This window comes from Pteropus medius, unplaced genomic scaffold (assembly GCF_902729225.1).
Source record: "Pteropus medius unplaced genomic scaffold, Ma_sr-lr_union100, whole genome shotgun sequence".
In the NCBI taxonomy this organism is placed as follows: Eukaryota; Metazoa; Chordata; class Mammalia; order Chiroptera; family Pteropodidae; genus Pteropus; species Pteropus medius.
The window spans coordinates 13,044,860-13,068,624 of NW_024342473.1; the positions used below are offsets into that span (position 1 = coordinate 13,044,860).

Sequence of the window (23,765 nt, forward strand, 5' to 3'; positions counted from 1 at the left end):
TGACGGGGAGACAGGTGAAGTCACAAAGCATGAGCAGCTGCTTACACTACCTGTGGTAAGGCTGGCCATTCATAAGCTGGTGGGCGCCCATGGCCAGAGTCAGACACATACTCACAGATGCCTATAGGGTCTCAGAGTGTTCACATACAGGGGCTCTGGGGTCCAATAGGCACAGACAAGCACCCAGATGGATGTAGGTAGGTTAGGGAAGAACTGTTCTCATCAGGTGATATTCTATGACCCCTTTCTCTCTTGACCTGTCTGAGCTTCTTCGAGTGTCCTCAGAGGCAAGAGAAGCTGAGTAGGTGTCCAATTCAGACCAAGTACCCCTAGCTGAAAGGCCCAGTGGCCTGTATGCCTAAGAGAGTTTGGAGTATGTGCTAAAACCAGCAAAGTCCTCTCTCTGCATGGGTGGGCCAGGGCCAGGGGAATGTGGGGGATCAGCAAGCAAAGCTTAGACAAGAGCACACCATCCTCTGAGCCATGAAATACTGCCCAAATATAGAAGTCCCCTTGGCCCCTTCCCAAAGCTGCTCCCAGTGCCCACCCCAGTTCCCCACCCATCTCTCTGCTCTGGCCTATGGAGCCCCAAGCTGCTGTCCACTTGGCCCATCACCAGGCTCTGCGGCTTCTCCCCCTAAGGATCTGGAATTGAAATCCCAGCCTCTGGGAGCTGCCTGGGATGTGGGGAGGGGAGAGGGAGGCTGAGCTTCCTCATGCTCAGATCTGGTTTCTCTGCCGCTTCCCGTGGCATACTGCCACAGGCTGAGCCACCAGCTGTGCTATATAAGGTCCAGCGGCTGGACCGTCAGAGACACGGAAGACTTGGGCCCCCCAGCTGAGGAGTCTTGCTCAGGACACGGTGAGTTCCACTCCCATTCTCCTCACCCCATTTCTGCACTCCATGGCCCTCCCCTTACCACCTCTCAGCTTCCCCTTTCTGCTTTGGCATTCTTGCTTCCCCATTGGGCCCCAAAAGTCCTCACCCCTCCCCATCTGGAAAGACCTCCTTCTCTCGCTTGGAGTTCTTGCTTTTCCTCCATTAGCCCAAAGTCCTCACCCTCCCCCATCTGAGGTCAGGGGCCCTCAAATGGCCCCAGTCAGGGTCTCTGTACCTCTAGTTGCCCTGCTTCTCTTCTGCGGTCAGCCAGTCCGCTTTGTCCGAGAGTTCTGAGGAGCGTAGGATGGGGATCCTAACCAGCAGAGCGTATATTGGGGAAACTTCTGTGGGCTGCCAAATGGGAAATGGTTTTTCCACAAGGTGCCTCAGGCCACCTTGGTCTCCCAGACAGTCCCAGAGCAGTCTCAGACTGAATGCCGTGCAGCCCCACAGAGCACTCTGCTCCCTGCTCAGAGTTTGGAGCTTGGGGTATGACACGCAATAGCTGGAGACCTTGGGGACGCCTGTGTCTCTGTCCCCTAGGCTGAGAAACAGCTGCTGGTGAGGATAGCGGGCTTAGAGTTAGATGGTCTGCAATGTGAAATTGGTCAGTTTTCCCAGGACAGCCATGTACTTTTGAATCTTTTTCCAGGAAGGAAGAACCTCCCACTTTCCTACCACACCCTGGGCTTTGGAGGTTGAAGGGATCCACTTTTGAATCGATCAGATTCTGGGTTGACCAGAGCTCTGGGGAGAGAGAAAAATGAGCAGGAGCCTGGACAACACCCCATGGGCCCTTGTTCATATTGCCAGGCTGCTTTCCTCTTCCCAGTTCTGCAGCCTCTAACCCATGGTCAGCAGATATTGCGGAGCCTTGGCCTCTAACAATACATTCACCCTGCTCTCCTTCAGTAGGCTCCTGGCTGTGTAACTCCCAGCCAGGCAGAAATGTGTTCCAGCTGCAGCCTGTGCACATCTGGGAATGTGTTCATGGAGGTGGTATGTCTGAAAGCGTTTGTACCCTCCAGCTTGCCTGCCCTGTGAGGGGCGCTGTAGTTGGAGCTGGGTCTTTACAGCATTAATATGTATCCCCTTTGTGCAAGAGTGTGAGCCCCATTGAAGGGTAGCAAAACATGCCTTCATGCCCAGGTCTTGGAAGTGATTACTGAGTCACCCAGAGGTTGCTGGGAGTAAGCCCAGGCCCCTCCTCATTGGCAAGGAATTTGCCCTCCCTTGTACCCTGTGTCGATGTGGGGTCTACGGTGTGAATCCAGATCTGCCTCATCTGAACTTAGATTCTGAGCCTCTGTACTGCTCAAGCTGCCTGCATTTGCAACTTGGGTAGGTGTTACCTTCCACAAGATTTTATTCTGTCCATCCTTCCACCCTTGATAGGTCAAGAAATTGTTCTGTTCAAGCCATAAGAGGTGACTCAGAAATGTGGAACCTGACAAGCTTCGTTTCTTTCTAGGTCATTGGATCTGAGACGCTTCCCAGGGGACCACATTCCAGGGACAACCCAACTCTGTGAAGCACCCTCACCCATCTCCTATCATGTTCCCCACAGGGCCTGGGGGAAAGATGGTGGGGACCAAGGCCTGGATGTTCTTCTTCCTGGTCCTGGAGGTCACCTCGGTGTTAGGTACAGGCTAAGTATCTGCTGCTACCTCCCAAATCCCACACTTGCCATAGAGAAGTCATGTCTGGTTTGGGACCCAACTATGCATTTGCCTTAAGCCACAGCAATGGCCTTAAAACCTGAGACTGGTTTATAGATTTATTCGAATTTTATATCCTGCCTGTTTTCTCAAAGGATTTGAGTTAGTTTCCAATATTAAAACTCATAGAACAGAATCTTTTAAATGAGAAGGATGAGTTGTTATTCAGAGAGAATAAAGAGGATAAGAGGGTTACCACCACTGAGTGATAAATTTAGCTCTGAGCTTCTGGCAGCCAGAGCAAAAGGAAATTGCAAGGGATCACTAAGTTCTCAAAATCAGGTTTGGAGTTTGGTCTGGTTTTAGTTTTTTTAGGACTGAAGCCAAATTTCACAGACCTCAGAACTCCTTCTGGTCTCCTTGTATTCTGACTCCATCCTCTGGTGACACTGAGTTCTCCAAGGAACAGGTAGAGAGAATTTGCTTGGCCGACTCCCTGAGGCATCTGTGTGTCAGAGCTCCCAGCACTGCCCTGTGTATTCTCTTAGCTTCCCTTCCCCTCCTAATTTCTAACCGCATACTCAGGTAAAGCAAAAAATGCTCAAAACCTCTTTTAAAGCTGCTTGCCCTGCAGGCTTTGTGACCACAGATGCAGGAACAAAGGCTGGCTCAGTGTCTTGCCAAACCCTGTGTGTGCCCACCTCCCGCCTTGCTCTTTTCACTCTGACAGCTGCTGTTTGTGAGGATGATTAACATTCAACCATCTGAACAGAAATCAGAGTCGTTTGATTAAAAGAGCTCCTATCATCCCAATTAAAGGGCATAGAGAATTCTGATTTGGCTCCTCACACGAGAGTTAATTGCCTTTCAAAGCTTTGCAGGACTCTGCTCTCCTTTCTCCTTCCCATTCTGGAGTCCCCAACCCAGCCTCAGATGGAGTGGGACTGGAAGCTTCCTGGGGCCTGAGGACCTTGTACCATCCTCAGGGACCCTGATACACTGGGGTCCAAAAATTGAGGACCATTGCCTCAATCAGGCCAAATGAATCCTTTAGAGGGAGGCTAGACTCACAAAGCCAAACTTTGCCAAGGGAAGATAGATGGACGTCTATTGTCCAGGTATTGAGATAAGAGGAATTACTAACACTTATTCAGGAAGCGCTATATGCTAGGCATTGTTCTAAGTGGATTTTATGAATGAGCTTATCTAATCCCCACAATCCACTGAGGCAGGAACTATTATTATCCTCATTTTATGGTGAGGGAACAGGGGTCAGATGAGTTAAGTCTCTGGCCCAAGTTTACACAGTTAGGAAGTGGCAGAGCCTCTGGGGCTCACATTTTCAATCTCAATCTCTATATACTTCCGAAATGCTCACTCGTGTTATCTCACAGGGTCCTCATGCCAACCGGACCACCCTGGGTGGTGGGAATTCGTATCTCTCTTTTACAGATGAGGAAAATAAGACTTTGTTTTGGTAAGAGGGATAGGCCCAGACCCTAGTATAGGAGCCCCCACCCACTGGCTGCTCCACAGCATCCGAAGATCCATTTCTAGAACAAGAGCAAAAAGAAAATGACCATTTGCTGAGCATGCACTATATGCCAGGTCCCTTTCCACTCAGGTCCCTTATCACCCTGAATATGCCCCAGAGCCCTAGAATGTAGTCATTATTAATGTAGCCCTATATTGTGGGGAAAAAATCTTAGAGAATAAAGCTCTTACGAAGTTGCACAGCCAGTAAGTGGCAGAGTGGGGATTTGAACCCATGTCCGGTACTTATGCTCCATCCATCACATCACAACACTTCCTTGCTTCTTGAGAGGCTTGTAGCAGGATCATGCTGGGCCCCGGTAACTAATGGTCCTGGTCCCTCGTTTTTCCTCCTGGCCCTCAGGGAGGCAGATGATGCTTACCCAGTCAGTGAGAAGAGTCCAGCCTGGGAAGAGGACCTTTGGCATCTTTGCCAAGCCTGCTGATCTTCTGGAGAGTGAGTTGTGGCTAGAGCTGGGAGGGGCAGGAGAGAGATGTTTACTGAGCTTGGGCATGATATCAGGGTTCCATGGAAACCCATTTTTACAAGGCATTTGGCCTACATCTCTGTCCAGGCAAAGGGGCCTAGTAGATAAGACAATCCAGAATCATGAAGCTGCCTGATATGTTCCAGGAATGCTGTAGGGCTTGCTGGGGCTATAGGCTGGTAGGGCGAGAGAGGGGAGATGAGGATAGAGAGATAGCAGGGGCCAGCTTGTAGCACTGAATGTTCCTGGCCAAAAGAATTAAAGCTGGGAGTGGTGTGGTCAAGCCACATGAAGAAAGCTCACTCCGACTGCAGTGTCAAGAGGGCGGCGATGGGGTCAGGGGGAATCTTGCGGTAGAGACCAGGCAGGAAGCTACTGACATGGTACAGCCAGGCTGCTGAGAGCTTTAATGGAGCCCTTGGCAGTTGAGGAGTGGAGAAGGGCAGGGGATGCTAGAAAGACAGATGCAATGGGGCCTGAGAGTGAGAGAGATCAGAGATCACTCCCAGGAGTTGAACAGGAAAGGGAAACTGGAGCTCACCGCGGATGCAGAGCTTGCCTCCTCTTCTACTTGCTCTCTTTCTCAGGTCCTGGTGAGTGGACAACGTGGTTCAACATTGACCACCCAGGTGGGCAGGGTGACTATGAGCGGCTAGATGCCATTCACTTCTACTATGGGGACCGTGTGTGTGCTCGGCCCCTACGGCTGGAGGCTCGGACCACTGACTGGATGCCCGCAAGCAGCACTGGCCAGGTGGTCCATGGCAGTCCCCGTGAGGGCTTCTGGTGCCTCAACAGGGAGCAGCGGCCTGGCCAGAACTGCTCCAATTATACCGTGCGCTTCCTCTGCCCTCCAGGTGAGCCTGGATGGCCCCATTCCCTACCTCCCACAGGCCTCAGAACAGGGAAAGGCCAGGGCCTGCCTCTGGCCATGGGAACTCTGGATACCACACATACACATATGTTGACTCCCTAGTAATAACCCAGTAGTGTCATGAGAGCCATCATCTTCCCAAAGCTGTTGTGTTTCTGGGTGCTCTCCATTCAATTCATTTCACTGGGTGCGCATGGCATGGTGGTAAAGACCACAGGTTCTGGACATGGGCTCCTTGGCCCCAACCCTGGGTCTGCCAGCTGAAATGTGTTCCTTAGGCAAATTTTCTGAAGCTGTCTGAGCCTCAGGTTTCTCACAAGTAGAACACGGGTAATATTAGTAAATCTTCTTAGGGTTTTTATTTTTTTAATATGTATGTATAATGAGGATTAAATAAGGTAATGAATGTGGAGGGCTTAACCCAGGTGACAGTTCACTAAGGGTTAGTTTTAGTTTCTATTTAGTTCCCACGTATCAGACACTGTGCTAGTATCTACATCATTCAGCCTCTACAACTGACCTGTGAGGAATCGCTTATGTTGAAGAGTTACTTCCAGGTTCAGAGAGGTTAGTAATAATGCCTGGTTCCCAGAATGCCGTCTGATAACTGAGAATGGAAGCAAAGTGGGGCTGGAGAGGGAGTCAACAGGAGCATCTCTGTGGCCGACGCTTCCTCTATACTCGTCCCTGGGAAGGGAAAGGCTCTGCCATATGGGAAGGTGGTGTCTGTGTCATTTCTTTTGGACACCAGTTCTGAGCTTTCGTTTGAGAACTCATTTCTGAATGTGCTTTCCTCAACTACACAGCTGATAAGTAGAGAGCTGGGGTTTGAATCCATGTCTATGTTTGCAGAATTTATGCTTTTTATGTCCACCCTCCCCACACTGGATAATATAGAGCCAGCTGCAGGCCTGCCCACTTCATGGATGGGCACCCTCCCCTCTTAGGGTTCCACCAGTGCAAACAGCCTGACCCCGCAGGCCCAGGTGGCAGTGGTGGTCACCTGGAGTGGGAGCTCAGGCTGGGCAAGGCCTCCTGGGCAACGTTGGAGGCCCCCACTCTTGCACACAAGCCTCAGACCAGAGGTGAGGAGGGTGGGCAGAAACGGGCTTGATGTCTGAGTCACTGAAGTCTCAGGCCCTGATGGCTGTTTCCACACTGTTGGAGAGGGAAGATGCTACTAACCCTGCACATCCTGGGACAGCATATCAAAGTCCCAGTGCTCGGCCAACAATTCTCTCTCAGAGCTAGACCATATTCCCTCTAGACCATATGATATCTTTGTGTCAATTAGAGACACTACTTCCTCAAGACGCTTGACTTCCATCTGTTGGAAAAATCATTGCAGTAAATACAAACATCAGTGACATCTATGATGTAAACAGAGGCCCTGCTTTCTGAGAAAAACCAGCTTCAGGGGCAGATTTTCTGACAGAGTCCCCATGGGAGGGAAATCAAACTGTTGATCCTGCTTTGCAGGATTCCTGCGCCGAGACACAGACCGCATCTGGAGCTCGTGGACTCCCTGGAGCAAGTGTTCTGCTGCCTGTGGTCACACTGGGGTCCAGACCCGAACACGCACCTGCTTGGCAGAGACAGTGTCACTGTGCAGTGAGGCCACTGAGGAGGGTCGGCTCTGCATGGACCAGGCCTGTACAGGTAGTACCCTTGCTCTTGGTACTGGGCAGGGCATGGGGCTGAGGCCGAAGCAGCTTAGAATAGGTTAGATGAAATGGATTTATTCATTTATTCATCAAGTATTAACTAACTGAGCATCTATTATGTGCCCTGATGGGGATATAGAGGATAATGTGGGAGCACGGAGCAGGGTCAATTATCATAGCTTAGGGGAATCACAGAAGGCTTCCTAGAGGAGGTGTCCTGAACTAAGTCTTGAAGGATGGGCAGAAATTAGTCTTGTAGGCTAGTAAGGAAGGTTAACAAAGGCTTAAGGGGGAGGGGAAGCATATGTGAGTCCACAGGCTGAGATGTGGCTGAAGAAGGGCCAGAATCCATATAAGCCTTTCTGATATGACCCCTTCTTTCACAGCTTGTGACATGACCTGCCCCATGGGCCAGGTGAATGCTGATTGCGATGCCTGCATGTGCCAGGACTTTGTGCTACGTGGGGCTGTCTCCCTTCCTGGGGGTGCCCCAGCCTCAGGGGCCACTGTCTACCTGCTGACCAAGACACCTAAGCCACTGACCCGGACGGACAGTAGTGGGAGGTTCCGAGTCCCTGGCTTGTGCCCAGATGGCAAAAGCATCCTGAAGATAACAAAGACAAAGTTTGCTCCCATCAAACTCACAATGCCCAGGACTAAGCTAAAGTCGGCCACCATCAATGCAGAGTTCGTGAGGGCAGGTACTTAAGTTTTCTGGGGTAGGGCCAGATTTTTAAGTAAAGGGATTACATTGCTAAGAGCTGGTTTCCCAGCTTGCCCACAAGGCCCAACCAACATCATCTGTTCCTCCCATTTCCCCATTACTTCTCTGCTCTCCTCTCTTATAATCCTCCTCTCTGCACCCACTGAGTCACTCTACTCCAGCCACAATGTCCTCCTATCTGTCCCTCAAACACAGTCATACTCCTGTCTCAGGATCTTTGCACTTGATATACGCTTTGCTTGGAGTATTCTTCCTCCAGATACTGGCATGGCTTGCTCCGTCAAATGAGTTCTTCCCTGGGCCACCTCACCTAAAATAGTCATTACAATATAGTGTAAGGTTTGGAGGTCAAAGAAAGGGAGGCTGGGGGAATTCAAAAATGGTACAGAATGGCCAGAAAATTCTGCTGGAGGCAGCAGAACAGGAATATTGCGCTGTTTGAAACAGGCAAATCTGTCCCAATGGCGGTGCTTGGGAATGTTGGCTGACACAAGATCCCCTTGGTTCTCCACTGCCTCACCCAGATGCTGCTTGACCCCAGGCTGAGGGGGTAGAGAGGGTGGACTCCATTCTGGACCAGTATCCTAATTAAGACTTTTAGAGAAGGGCTGGTGGGGGGTGGGGGGAGTGACATTTTAACACATGTCAAAAAACCTGAGGGAGCAAGTCTCTGGAGAATCTGTCTCAAAGAAAAACCCAAAACACCATTTCTCGTCTTCTATCCCAGAGACTCCATACATTGTGAAGAACCCCGAGACAAAAGCACGGAGAGCTGGGCAGAGTGTGGCCCTGTGCTGTAAGGCCACGGGAAAGCCCAGTCCAGACAAGTATTTCTGGTGAGTGTTCTGCCAGTTATTCTGCCCGATTCTCCTCTGGGCAACCAGGCTTTCTTGCGTTGGGTCTGGTCCTATTAACAATAATAATAATCAACAGAATAAAGTTACAAGTATGGCTCTGGTGCAGAGCCAGGACCTTGGCACTTACAAATGGGATCCAGCAGGATTGAGGCTGCCCAGACAACTAAGAAGCCCTGTTGTGGCCCTCTTAAAGGTGGGGTCCCCACAGAGATGCTCTGTTCTCTGGGTCCTGACTTACATCTCCTGAGAACACAGGACAAAATTCTTCAGTCCAGCTACCCCAACAAAGGCAAACAAGGGCAGAGTCCCCAGTGGCCGTGAGCCCTTTGCCCTTCACAAACATTTTACAGCCGTTATCTTGTTTGACCCTCCCAATGCATTTGCGAAGTCAGCTAGGAATCACTGCTCCCATTTTATTGACCAGGAAGCTGAAGCTAAGAGAGATGAGATGATTTGTCCAAGGATCCATAGCCAGTGCATGGTGGGGCTGAGACTCAATCAAATCCCTTGACTCCCAAGCCAGCCACTGCTCTTAGATGAGCCAAGTCAAAAGTGGTATTGGCATCTGCAGGGACCCATCCACCGTCTGTCTCCCTAGCTGCTTGCTCCTGGCACTGCCCCCTCAGGCTGTGTTTCTCCATCCCTTCCAGGTACTACAATGACACGCTGCTGGACCCCTCTCTCTACAAGCATGAGAGCAAGCTGGTGCTGAGGAACCTACGGCAGGACCAGGCTGGGGAGTACTTCTGCAAGGCCCAGAGTGACGCAGGGGCTGTGAAGTCCCACATCGCCCAGCTGACTGTCATAGGTAAGCCTGTCAGGGACCCTGGGAGCACCCCAGTGGACATAACTAGGCAGTAAAAATTTGAGCTTTTATGTGCTGTGCACAGTGCTATACCCTCCAGGACACAAAGACATCATAGCTGCCACTCCAGGAAGGATGAAGAAATGTAAATAAGAGACAAATAAATAGAAAAATGCAGCTAAAACAGGAGATAAGGGGCTGTGGCCTCCATAGATAGGAGACAGAGACCTTCCAGGTAGGAGTGACTGTGGATGTCTGCTTGAGGGAGCAGCATTTCATTAAACTGGGCATGCACAGTTCAAAAGCTTCCCCAGGTGATGCTAGTTTGCAGCCACAGTTGTGAATCCCTGGTCTGAAAGAATAGCCAGGGACTATGTGTATGAAGGTGGGGGCGTTCCAGATTGAAGGGCCAGCATGAGTAAAGGTATAGATATAGGAAATGGGCTTTACAAGAAAGAGTGACCTGATTAGAGCTGGCTTCAAGGAGTGAGCCGAAGGGGAAAAGACTCGAAGCCAAGACCAATCAGGAACCTGTAATTGGAAAGTGAGAGAGAAGGAGGATAGCTTAGTAATTGGCCTAAACAAAACCAAACAAAAGGCAGAGAAAAAGAAGATTTATTGGAAAGATTCTGGTGTATTTCACAGTCTCCAAAAAAGTTGAGCAACAGACCTTAAGGCATAGGGCACTTGGTCCTTGGCAACAGTGGCGCCCCATTAGCAGTGGTTCCCAACCCATAATATCAGTGTTTCCCATTTATCACAGTTACTTTTAATACTTTGAAATTTTAACACTTTAAATTTTAAAAATATTTTTCTATTCTGAAGTTAAATTTATAGATAAGTTAACCACATATAATTGCCAAGTATATATGCTCATGGACCTAACTATAACATAAAGGAGAAATAAAAAGAAAATAATTTTAATACAAAGTAGTATGTATTTCAATCTGTAAAGACTTTGGCATAATGACACAAGAATGCCAACCAAGAGGTCAGACACTTGCATTTGAATCCAGTTAACATAAATGTGACAGCTACAAATACTGATGGATACAGAGGTATTATTTTGGTGGTTCACATTCTTTGGGTAACGTTGTTGTAGGTACACGATTTTTCTGAGACAACGAACAATTCTTGGTATTTTTCCAAGCAACTGAAGTACAGTCTTAACTTGATTTTTATGGTAGTTGCATTCTTGAAAAATTCAATATACGGTGAAGCCATGTAAAAATTCAGTTTAAACAGGTTTTCCTGTTTAAACGGGATCAGTTTAAACAGGTTTTCCACCTTCATGAATGTCTGGTGGGACGTGTCCTCGCAGGACACAGAGCAGCAACGCCCCCACTCACTCTGTGCCAGTAGCACTCCTAATTTTGGTGGTAATTTGAAACACTCTCACAGATTTTCAGTACACCTCCAATGAGAACCATCACTCTAATGGTCTCAGCAATCAACTCTGTTTCCCCATGTATAAAATGGGATCAGTAATAGTTGTTCCATTTCTTTCAGAGGAGTTCTGTGACAGTCAGGATCATGGATATCCAATACTTTGAAAACATAAAGCACTGGGGAGAGGTCAGGTTGAGGTGCCCTTTGTGTAGGATGTGAACTTACATTATATCCACACCGTTTCCCTCCACAGCCCCTGATGAGACCCCTTGCAACCCAATCCCTGAAAGCTTCCTTATCCGGCTGCCCCATGATTGCTTCCAGAATGCCACCAACTCCTTCTACTATGATGTAGGCCGTTGCCCTGTGAAGACCTGTGCAGGGCAGCAGGATAATGGGATCAGGTGCCGGGATGCTGTGGAGAACTGCTGTGGCATCTCCAAAACAGAGGAGAGGGAGATCCAGTGCAGTGGGTACACGCTACCCACCAAGGTGGCCATAAAGTGCAGCTGCCAACGCTGTACAGAGACCCGGAGTATCGTGCGGGGCCGCGTCAGCGCTGCTGATAATGGGGAACCCATGCGCTTTGGCCACGTGTATATGGGGAACAGCCGTGTGAGTATAACTGGCTACAAGGGCACTTTCACCCTCCATGTCCCCCAGGACACTGAGAGGCTGGTGCTCACATTTGTGGATAGGCTACAGAAGTTCGTCAACACCACCAAAGTGTTGCCCTTCAACAAGAAGGGGAGTGCAGTGTTCCATGAGATCAAGATGCTTCGGCGGAAAGAGCCCATCACCTTGGAGGCCATGGAGACCAACATTATCCCCCTAGGGGAGGTGGCTGGCGAAGACCCTGTGGCTGAGCTGGAGATCCCATCCAAGAGTTTTTACAGGCAGAACGGGGAGGCCTACACAGGAAAAGTAAAGGCCAGTGTGACCTTCCTGGATCCCCGCAATATTTCCACAGCCACAGCTGCCCAGAGTGACTTTAACTTCATTAATGATGAAGGAGACACCTTCCCCCTTCGGACATATGGCATGTTCTCTGTGGACTTCACAGATGAGGCCACCTCCGAATCACTTAATGTTGGCAAGGTGAAGGTCCACCTTGACTCAACCCAGGTCAAGATGCCAGAGCATGTGCCCACAATGAAACTCTGGTCACTCAACCCAGACACAGGGCTGTGGGAAGAGGAAGGTGATTTCAAATTTGAAAGCCAAAGACGGAACAAAAGGGAAGAGAGAACCTTCCTGGTGGGCAACATGGAGATCCGAGAGAGGAGACTCTTTAACCTGGATGTCCCTGAAAGTAGGAGGTGCTTCATCAAGGTGAGGGCTTACAGGAGTGAGAGGTTCTTGCCCAGTGAACAGATCCAGGGGGTTGTGGTCTCTGTGATCAATCTGGAGCCCAGGACTGGCTTCTCATCCAACCCCAGGGCCTGGGGCCGCTTTGACAGTGTCATCACAGGCCCTAATGGGGCTTGTCTGCCTGCCTTCTGTGATGACCAGTCCCCTGATGCCTACTCTGCTTATGTCTTGGCAAGTCTGGCTGGGGAAGAACTGGAAGCTGTGGAGTCTTCTCCTAAATTCAACCCGAATGCAATTGGTGTCCCTCAGCCCTACCTCAACAAGCTCAAATACCGACGGACAGACCATGAGGACCCACGGATTAAGAAGACAGCTTTCCAGATTAGCATGGCCAAGCCAAGGCCCAACTCAGCTGAGGAGAGCAATGGGCCTATCTATGCCTTCGAAAACCTCCGGGCATGTGAGGAGGCACCACCCAGTGCGGCCCACTTCCGGTTCTACCGGATTGAGGGAGATCGGTATGATTATAACACTGTCCCCTTCAATGAGGACGACCCCATGAGCTGGACTGAAGACTACCTGGCATGGTGGCCCAAGCCTATGGAGTTCAGGGCCTGCTACATCAAGGTGAAGATTGTGGGGCCGGTGGAGGTGAATGTGCGAGCTCGTAACATGGGGGGTACCCACCGGCAGACTGTGGGGAAGCTGTATGGAATCCGGGATGTGAAGAGCACACGGGATAGGGACCAGCCTAATGTCTCATCTGCCTGTTTGGAGTTCAAGTGCAGTGGGATGCTCTATGACCAGGACCGTGTGGACCGCACACTAGTAAAGATCATCCCCCAGGGCAGCTGCCATCGAGCCAGTGTAAACTCCATGCTGCATGAGTATTTGGTCAACCACCTACCACTGGCAGTCAACAATGACACCAGTGAGTATACCATGCTGGCACCCCTGGATCCATTGGGCCACAACTATGGCATCTACACTGTCACTGACCAGGACCCTCGCACAGCCAAGGAGATCGCACTTGGCCGGTGCTTTGATGGCACATCTGATGGCACATCCAGAATCATGAAGAGCAACGTGGGAGTGGCCCTTACTTTTAACTGCATAGAGAGGCAGGTGGGTCGCCAGAGTGCCTTCCAGTACCTCCAAAGTACTCCGGCTCGGTCCCCTACTGCCAGCACCATCAGAGTTAGAGTGCCCCCAAGGAGGCAGCAACGGGCAAGTAGGGATGGCCAGCGCCGGCCTGGAGGGGTGGCCTTTCTGAGGTTTCCTGGGGTTGCTCAGCAGCCTCTGAACAACTAAATCTTGTGGTACTTCTCTCCTTCCCCAACCTCACGTGACAGCCATTGTGAGACTAATGCACAAACTGTCACTTGGTTAATTTAAGCACATCTGTTCTGGTGCAATTTGCTTGTTTGTTTCTTCATGCCTTTACTTACTGTCTTTGTCCTGTGATATTGATTGGCACGTAGCTCCCCAAGTGACAAAATAAAACCCCTTTTATTTGTTCTATAAAAGAAACAAGAAATTGGCCATTGGCTAACTCTGTGGCTTTGACTGTTCTTCATTTGGTGCCATCAATGGAAATGTCCTTCCTTTCTTTTTTGCATGGTTTTGCCCACCCCTATGATAATGATAATCTGATGTTGAAGATCAAATAACCAATATAAAGCATATTTCCTGGCCTTGCTCCACAGGACATAAACAAAGCCTCCATCACAGTTCATATATATAAATGGTGGTGAAATAAAGGAATAAACTATAATATTTTTACTTGAAATGTAAATAACTTATTTATTTCTTTGCTGAGTCTGGAACTCCGGTGCACATTCAATATTAAGCTATTGAATATAGGGTAATCATAGTTCTCTACCAAAGTCGAGAAAGAACATCTCGTATCCACAACTGCAGTAGGTTGTTAATTATATTAGCATGTTTCCCTTTATATTTGCTTTTGTTCTTGCTAGAAGCCCAGTGTAGCCCAGAGTAGATGTCAATAAATGTACATTTTGTACCTGATTTTGAGGCCGCTGTCCTGTCTTTTAACCTTTAAAGTGAGCCAGCTGCTCAGAGAGACACAGGGGACTCTAGAAAGTGGTCACAAAGTAGCACAAGTCACAGCCCCCTCTAAGTTACAGGGCCGGGGAACTAGGCACACACTCCACAGTCAACTTTGTTCTCATGGATCATATTTTCCATTCACGGAGAAGAGCAAAGATTCCTCGAGTTGTGAGCATGTTCTGGGCTCCTGAGCAAAGCTAAACACATGTTCCAATTTTTTTTTCTTTCTTTCTTTCCAATACTTGGGGAGCTTATACAATGGCTTGGCCCAGGGTCTGGCAAGCTGGCCAAGTGGTCCTTCAGCAACCTCTCTCCCTGCCTCCCACCCCCAGCCTGCTGCCTTCACCAGCTGGGCTGCTGAGCTCACTCAGAAATGATGGGCTTCCCCCCCCACCCCAAGATCTTCTAAAGACACCCAGCTTTTCCAGATGCCAGATCCCTGTTGTGTATAACACCTTCTGTCCCTTGAATAAAACAACTGGTCCAAATGGACAAGGTTTTGTTTTTGGAAAAGGTTTTTGGTTTGAAATAGTAAACCAGAGACTGGTAGATGGTGCTAGAGTAATCTTGGAGGTATTAACAGTCAGGGCGGTGGGTTGTGGGGTTGGATAAGATGCACTGACTGCCCCACTCTCAACTCCTCCAGAATCTGTCAGGGAAGAGGCCGCAGGAATTGGGAGAGGAGAGGGCATCATTTATAAACAGAATAAAAAACTTTCCTTCATCCCTTGGCCAGCCCAGTGCAGCCCCTTTTGGCCACCTCTGGCCTGGACTAGATTTGTGCTCTTGGATCAGCATCTGCCCAGCTCCCAGGGGTTTGGTTCATAATCAATTAGAAATTTCTCTGGCTGAGCACCCCTTCCCCATGACCTCTGAGAAAGTGAGCACATGCAGAGCTGGGGCCTAGTGGCCTTATGATTGCTTTTTGACCCACTTCCAGACTATGCTTCCCAGGAAGCAGCTTTCACTGACTGTTGGAGGTGGGGCTTGATTGTCCCTGCTGAGGGTCAGTGTTTAGCTATATGCAGCACAGATGCCTTACTGCTTCAGTAGCAGTGCTTGTTACTTCAACCTGACCACCCAGTTTGCTTCCAACTCACCAAGAGGGTATGCTTGGAAAGATGAGCTTACTGGGCTCCCACCCCATGCCCTTCCCTTTCTGTTCTCCATTGAGAGTCTGAATAAATGGACTCCAGCCGGTGGCAGCTGGTACCTAACTTTTCTCTTCACTAACCGAACATTTACTGAACGCCTACTCTATGCTAAGCCATGCGTGCAAGTAGACAGGCCTTTATGAGTATATAAAATATACCACACATAGTGGCACCAGACTTGGAGTGGTAGTCATAGTAAGCTTCTTGGAGGAGGTGACATCTAATTTAAGGTCTGAATGATAGGTAGGAGCTGGCTTGCTGAAGGTGTGGCTGCCAGGAGCAAGCGGCCCAAGCAGAAACAGCTGGTGCAAAACCAGAGGGTGGAGGCCCAGAGGGAATGGCAGAGATCTCTCTTTCAGGCAAGAAAACACTGTTGGCCTCATGACACCTACTTTCTGAGCATCTTGCTTCCAAAGAGATGTGCTGCCTGATAGCTGTGTGACTTTGGTCAAGTTGGTTTCCCCTAGACCTGATTTTCCTCACCTATAAATGAAACGGTTGTATACTTAAAACTAATGCAGTGTTATATGTCAGTTATATCTCAGGTAGATAGATAAAAATTTTTTTTTTTTAAATGAAGGAGTTGGTCTAGATCAGAACCTAAACCATCTCTAAAGTCTTTTCCATGATTTTCAGTGAGCCTAAGAGCACAGTTTGCAGGCTGCCTTTGCTTCATCAGACTGCTGATGATTCACCGGCTGTTTCCTTCCCCTATGGAGACTCTACACACTGGATGGACAAAACATTCATTTCGGAAAAGCTCTGGGGTTTCTGTCTCAGCCTGCTGTATACCGGCTGATCACTCAGTTTCTGAGAGTGAACTTTATGAGGATGGACACCAGATGGCAGGGAGGAAGGGCACAAGCAGGAAGATAGAAGGGCCAATCGGGCTGCTTCTGCTTTCAACCAAGCAATTTTTCCAAGCAGAATGCTCTCTATAGAGAGCTCTAACAGCTAGGGTGATAGAAGAAAATGTCACCAAGTTGTCAGGACAAGAACAGACTTGAAAGATTGAGAAAATTTAGACAAGCCAAGTTGGAGGCATTGCAAGGACAGGTGGAGTTTTAGGCACAGGAATTGGCTAGAACCAAGGACTAGAGAGGTAGGACTACACACTGGAAGGCTTTTGGTTACAAGTAACAAGAGTGCAAGCAGATGTCAGGAAGGACTAGAAGCAGGAACTGCAAAGCCATCAGAATCAGGTCATCACTCTCTCTGGTTTAGATTCTCTTATTCTCTTCCACAGTCAGTGGTTTTTGCTCCCTTATCCCCCTGCCCTAACTCAGTCTTGCTCTACATGTTCTGTTTCTCAAATGGTTTCTCTTACTGTTTCTCTTCTTTCTAGGTCCCTCTCCCTGGTCAATCTATTTCTCAGCCTCTTCTCTCTGCAGGAATCCTTAGTTTCTCTTGGCAGACCAGCTTTCTCTGCCCTCCTGGTTTTTTATAGAAGAGGTAGCCATCTCTTCAAGTCAAAGAGCCCAGTCCTAAGCGCAGAGGCCTTGGAGAGAGAATCTGATTGGCTCAGTTTGAACCTGGGCTCCACTTCTAGTCCAATCAACTGTGACCATGGGGCGAGACCGGGGCGGGGGTGCGCATAAAGGGCCGTCTTGTTATACAGTCGTGGTTGCTGGGCAATTCTCGGAGAAAGGGAATCTTGGTGAATTGAAGAGACACCTCAGAAGGTTTATACTTCAGGAGACAGTGAGCAGATCACTGTGAGCTTACTGGGAGTTTAGGGTTTTTCATTTCCAAACATCAGGGGATTTTAAATTCATCTAACGAGACCTGTGTGGTACATGGTCTTTGAAATCTGGTCTTGTTTCATGACTTAGTACATGGCCAGTTTTTGTAGTTTACATGTGTGATTTAAAAAAAAAAATGTATTCTCTAATAATTTTGAGGCTGTTTTAATGGATGCCTATTATATATTCAATTTTCATGTCTTGGGAGTTGAACATCTTATCATTATGTAGTTATTTGTTCCCATATGCTTTTTTGTCTTAAAGCCTATTTTGTTTAGTAATATAGCTCCCAACTTTCTTTTGGTTGGTATTGCTCAGTATATCTTTTTTATATCCTTTTACTTTTAATCTATGCGTCTTTTAAAAATGTGTTTCTTGTAAAACAGCATTATAGCTGGATTTTAGTTTATTTTATCCAATCTAACAATCTATCTTTTAACTAGCGAGTCTAGTAAATACATATGGTGATTCGTTATATTTGGACTTGTTTTTACATTTTACCTGGCTTGTTTTTTTTTTTTAAATCACTTTTTCTTTTATGTTGTCAACTTTCCGATTGAGTAATAGTTTTCTTACTCAGTTTTTTTCCTTGTGTTGATCTAGAAGTTTTACACTTTTTCTATTCTTTTAGTGCTTTCTCTTAAATTTTTATTGTACATGCTGATTTTAACAAAATCAAAGTTAAATTGTATCCACCCCTCAAACAATATTTTAGTTCTTTTTTTGCCCCTTAAAATTTTTTATTATTTTATACCATGTTTGTTTAGATTTATTTACATGTTTATCACCTCAGATCTTAATCTTAAGGTCATTTTTCTTCTTCCTGAATAATATCGTTTAGAAATTAGTGATGGTCAGTTCTTAGTAAAACTATCAGGTTTTAAAAATTGGACTACAATTTGCATACCATAAAGTTCACCATTTTGAAGTGTACAATTTAATGGCTTTTCATATATTCACAAAGTTATGAAAACCACCATTACTTTCTATTTCCAGAACATTTTCATCGTAGAAGAAACCCCATACCCATTAGCAGTTACTCCCTATCCCTCCGCCCCCGAGCCCCTGGCAACTACTTTATCTTTATGGATTAGCCTATTCTGGACATTTCAAATAAATGCAATCATACAATATGTGGTCTTTTGTCTGGCTTTCATTTAGCATAATGTTTTCAAGGTTCATATTATAGCATGTATCAGTATTCCATTACTTTTTATGGCTGAATAGTACACTATTGTATGGATATACCATATTTTAGCTATTAATCAGTTGAACATTTGAGTTGTATCCACTTTTTGACTATTTTGTATAATGCTGGTATGAACATTCATGTACATGTTTTTGTACAAATATATCTTTTCAATTCTCTTAGGTACATATCAGGAGTGGAATTGCTATGTCATGTAGTAACTCTGTGTTTAACTTTTGAGCAACTACCAAATTGTTTTCCACAGCAGCTTCCCTATTTTACATTCCCAGTGGCACTGTATGAGGGTTCTAATTTCTCCACGTCCTTGCTTATATTTTATGTTTCTGCTTCTTTAAGTTATAGCCATCTAGTGAATGTGAAGTATCTCATTGTGGTTTTGATTTGCATTTTCCTAATGGCTAATAATATTGAACATCGTTTCATATACTTATTCGTCATTTGTATATCTTTTTTGGAGAAATGTCTATTCAAATCCTTGGCCTACTGTCTTTGTCGGGCCGCTGTAACAAAAATACCAAAGACTGAGTGGCTTATAAACAACAGAAACGGGTTTCTCACAGTTCTGGAGGCTGAGAAGTCCAAGATCAAGACGCTGACAGATTTGGTGTCTGGTGAAAGTCTGCTTCCTGCTTTATAGATGCATAAGAGTAAGGGAGCTCTCTGAGGCCTCTTTTATAAGGGCACTAATCCCATTTATGAGGGCTCCACACTTCTGACCTAATGATCTCATAAAGGCCCCACCTCCTAATACATCACACTGGGGATTAGGTTTCAACATATGAATTTTGGGGGGAAACAAACAGTTTATAGTACCCATTTTTAAAATCAGTTTATTTATCTTTTTACTGTTGAGTTTTAAGAGTTCTTTGTATAATCTGAGTATTAGACTCTAATCAATACTTGATTTACAAATATCTTTTCTTATTTTGTGGGTTGTCTTTTCACTTCTAGATCACTATGTAAAAGCAAAATATTTTTAATTTCAATGAAGTCTATTTTTTATTTTTGGTTGCTTATGCTTTTGGTATCTTATCTAAGAAACTGTTGTCTAATCCAAGGTCATAAACTTATTACTCTATTTTCTTCTAAGAGTTTTATAGTTTTAGTATTTACATTTAGGTCTTAAATTGAGTTAATTTATATACATATATATAGGTAGGGATTCAACTTCATTTGTATGCAGATATTCAGTTGACCCTACACCATTTGGTGAAAAGATTCTTCTTTCCCAATGAATGGTCTTAGTACTCCTGTTGAAAATCAATTGACTGTAAATGTGAGGGTTTACTTCTGGACTCTTAATTCTACCCTATTGCTCTGTATGTCTATTCTTATGACAGTACCACTTGATTACTGTAGCTTTGTAGTAAGCTTTGGAACCAGGAAATATGAGTCTTACAACTTTGTTCTATCAGTTTTTATTATCTGAAAATATCTTTATTTTGTCCAATGCTTGTAAATAATTTTGCCAGTACACCAATACTAATTCAATTTATCTATACAGCTTAAACATATTTTTCATCTTCAAAAAGTTTTTAAAAAGAACAATAAAATCATCTGGTCACTTTTGAGAGCCTCCAATTGCTTGCTCGCTTAAAAATGATTCTTGAGTTTACCTTTGATTCTTTAAAACACTTATATGATAAAGTTTCATTCTATGTAGCCATGTAAGAGTTTGCATGCATAGTCTTGAAGAATTTTCTTTTACTTTTTATGAATCCAACGATACAGTAAAAAGTGTTTCATCCAAGAGGATCTAATAGTGAGTCCTGCAGAGTCTAGTGCAGTAGTTAAATGCATCACTCTATAACCAGACTACCTGGGTTCAAATATTTGTTCTTTTACGTATTGGCAGTGCAATCTTGAACAGTTATTTACCTCTGTGTGCTTCAGTTTCCTCAATTATAAACTTGAGAAAATAATATCTACCTCATGCAGCTGTTATGAAGATCAGTTAAACTTATATGTGAACACAATACATATTAGTTACTGGCATATATTAACCACTAGATAAATGTCTACTACTATTACTGTGTATCACGCTACTGGAAATGGAAAAGACTGAAAATTTATATAGATTTAACATGATAATGCTTCATTTTTGTGGTATCAGGAAATTGGGTTATTCTACAGAGGCAGTTTTCTAGAAAGTTCAATTTTATTTAAGTTCCAAAACTTCTAAACTTTTGATGTTTTGGGTAGAAATCTTTATAATAAAGTATAATTCTCTTTTTAAAAAACAGAAATAATATAATTCAATCTTTCTTGATGCATTAGGAACACAATTATGAACACCAACTATTATGGTGGTATAATAAAATGGCAACCAGGGCTGATCTGATATATAAGAAATTTGACCAAGACCAAAGGACTTCATACTATATTACTCTTTTTGTTGAGTTCTTGCATCCATTTTTCTGCGTCTTCCTTTTTTGTCGGGCACTTTGTCTGTGGTCATACCTGCTTCTAGCATCTCCTTTCTAATTTATTAACTTGTGGGGTAGGGATCCTTATGGCCAAATCAATATTTAAAATGAGTTAATAGACTCAGAGTGAGATTCTGAAGGCCTAGCTATGAGCAAAGTACATGAACTTTGATGTGCTAACTTTCCAACATCTATTTTGGTGACTCAGAAGCCTTTTCTCTCATTTCCTTATTATTGACTAATTTACCAATGGGTACTACTTTACGCACACATCCCAGTGGGTACTTGTGCATAAATAAATAGTGTTTGCAAGTAAGTAATAACTGGTTACAACTGTTATTGCAGTAAATATCACTCTTATCTAATATAGCTAATAAAGGTTAATTGCAAATTGAAAAGGACTTATAAGCCAAGGGTCCGTATCCTCTCTTTCATCTCTCTTTTTAAGTTATTCATAAGAAATCAAGCAAGCTCCTTATAATGCTAAGGTATAATGAGTAGGGTGAAGTCATCAACAAGCTGGCTAAGCGGCAAAACTAAAAAGGAATTTTTCACAGGCATGAAAGGAAAGCCATAAATTACACATTGCACAATAAAAAACATCTTTTATTTATTAAGCACCTAGTGTGTACTGTGGGTCAAAGAAACATTTATTCCTCACATTAACCCTAAGAGGTCAAGAGCACTCGATTTATAGCAAAAAAAATGGGCTTATGAAGTTGAGTAACTTGTGACCCAGCTGGGACCCACACGCCAGTACTTCCACCCCTGACATCTGTGCCCTTCAGAAAATACTAAACAACAATTTCCTAGCACTGTCTTCGATATTTGGTACACCAAAAGTTCCAAATTAGCTTTGTGAATAATTCCCCCTGACACTCCATGGATTCCAAGGGGAAAGCCATGGTGAGTTAGTGCCATCTGTTGGCCATCTCCCTGAACATCAAGAAGAAGGACTGTCCACTAATTGAGGACAAGGGTGGCCTTGTGCTATTTGAGGTCACCACCAGCCCCCAAGGACAGGCCTAAGAGGATGGTGAGTACCCTCTTGTGGACGCCTTGGTCTCCCTACAATACCCAGACTGGGCAATGACTCCCTGAGAGAGAAAGCGGTGGCAATTAGAGGAAGCCTGAAAAAGAGACCTTGAAAAATAAAGACAAAGACTTCTACTACCACAGTGGAAACACACCTTACTAATTTCTGCAAATACACCTTAGCATCTCCTGATTCTAGCATTCTAGCAATAAAAAAAAAAATAGATTCTTGAGCCCAATCCAGACTATTTTATCAAAACCTTTAGGGGAGGGGCCTAGGCACATTTTAAGAAACAGCCCAGTCATTCTAAAGAGAAGATGGGGTGGCTCACTGCCTTAATGGAATGGAAGCTTTTTAGCACCTGATGTGAGATATTTCTGCATAGGGAGGGGAGATTCTGAAGACCCTTAAAATCTTATCAGCTTTTAGAGGAGGATATAGGGAAGTAACGAAAGCAGTAGTAATTAGGGTGAGAGTCAGGGTTCTGCTGTGACCTTGGGCAAGTCACTTAAATCCTTTGTGTCTTGACTTTCTCAGGGGCAAAACTGGAATGCATGTAATAACAATACCTCACTTGCTGTGAGAATCAGATGAGAAGGTAGAGTGAAAGCACTCTAAAGTTCTATATGATGTATTATTTTGAGTCTCATGCTACCTACAGACATAAGCCTTCATATTTTTGTACTTATCTTTTAAAATATAAATGTTGAGCTTCTGTTATGTGCTTGGCAGAATCAATGTCTGCTGATCTGAAGGATCAGTGTTCAATTAAAAAAGGCATTATTCAGAAAACAATGTTTCCCAACAGAATGATGACTCTCTGAGAGGCTGTACCAGAATCTCTGGCGTAGAAGGTGAATTTTTTATGGTTATCAGAAGTAGTCTTGGGTTAAAAAATAAAAGATTGAGAAACATAGTTTTAAAATCAGGAGACTCAAATTATATTTATCTCTCTGTTTCTGTCACTTACTAAGTGACCTTAGTTAAGTTCCTGCTTTTTTATAGGCTTGTTTCCTCATCTGAAAAATCCAGTGCTAAATTGGATGACTCCCTGACTCTAATCTATAAAATATTTTTCACTTAGCAATTCACAGTGTTCATAATCCTACGAGGCAGAATCAAGTATAAAAGGAAAAAAAAAAAGACTTTTATGTAAAATGAAGATATGTAAAATAACAAAAGGTAAATAACCCAAGATAAAAAGTCAGCTCCTGGAGTGAAACTATTTGAACTGGAAAATTGCACTTGATTTCCTTTTTTTAAGCCTCGTTAACCTGTCAGAAAAGAGCTGAAAGGTGTGATGTGTAAGTATTTCGTTCCAAAGAGCTGATAAGATTGTGACCACAGGTATCTGCCATCACTCTTCTGATAGAGGGTCAGTTTTATCACAGGGAAACTCTCAAATGACTGGATTTCCAAATCCAGAACTTGAGGGGATAACCTGAGAGGAAGCTGACCAAAGATTGTCCATGCAGTGGCACATGAGAGAGAAGGGTCCTAGTGTGACTTTGGAGCCTCATTGTTTTTAGCCCAGACACCAAGCTCTGCTCAATCTCACGGCTAGCTGGCTTCACCCTGGAGCAAGGACATCATCCCAACCTGTGAATTTTGGGTCGGGGAATATACACTTGTAAAATGGAACATGCTCCTTTGTTAAACAGCCAAGTAGTTCCTAAAGAATGATCCTTTACATTTGAACCCTTTCCAACACAGATGTTATTTTATTTAAACTTGACACCCCTCTGTGCTCAAATACCAAAGGGGAAGTCTTGGTATATCCTCATAGTACAAGTTCCCCAATTAGAAAACAATAAGACTTAAACAAAGAGCCTAACACAATGTTAGTGTCTCATTCCATGCTTGTTGGGTGCTGATCCTAATAATTCAGGTATATTCTGGCCCACCGAGTGTAGTTTTGAGATAATGCATTGACACCACTAAAAT

General features: G+C 45.2%; 1 protein-coding gene across 1 annotated transcript; it reads left to right on the forward strand.

Moving 5' to 3' along the window:
* Positions 1-694: 694 nt before the first annotated feature.
* CILP (cartilage intermediate layer protein) lies at positions 695-14,413 on the forward strand. Its single transcript, XM_039865287.1, has 9 exons — positions 695-862; positions 2,352-2,522; positions 4,436-4,528; positions 5,147-5,416; positions 6,913-7,092; positions 7,484-7,798; positions 8,549-8,657; positions 9,329-9,486; positions 11,126-14,413. Exons 2-9 carry the CDS (start codon positions 2,435-2,437, stop codon positions 13,492-13,494), a joined length of 3,582 nt encoding a protein of 1,193 aa, XP_039721221.1. The 5' UTR covers positions 695-862; positions 2,352-2,434; the 3' UTR covers positions 13,495-14,413.
* The last annotated feature ends 9,352 nt before the right edge of the window (positions 14,414-23,765 follow it).

Coding starts and splice junctions, on each gene's coding strand:
- CILP (XM_039865287.1), top strand. CDS start 2,435: ATGTTCCCCACAGGGCCTGGGGGAAAGATGGTGGGGACCAAGGCCTGG. Junction 2,523..4,435: donor GGAGGTCACCTCGGTGTTAG/GTACAGGCTAAG, acceptor CCTGGCCCTCAG/GGAGGCAGATGATGCTTACC. Junction 8,658..9,328: donor AGTCCAGACAAGTATTTCTG/GTGAGTGTTCTG, acceptor CATCCCTTCCAG/GTACTACAATGACACGCTGC.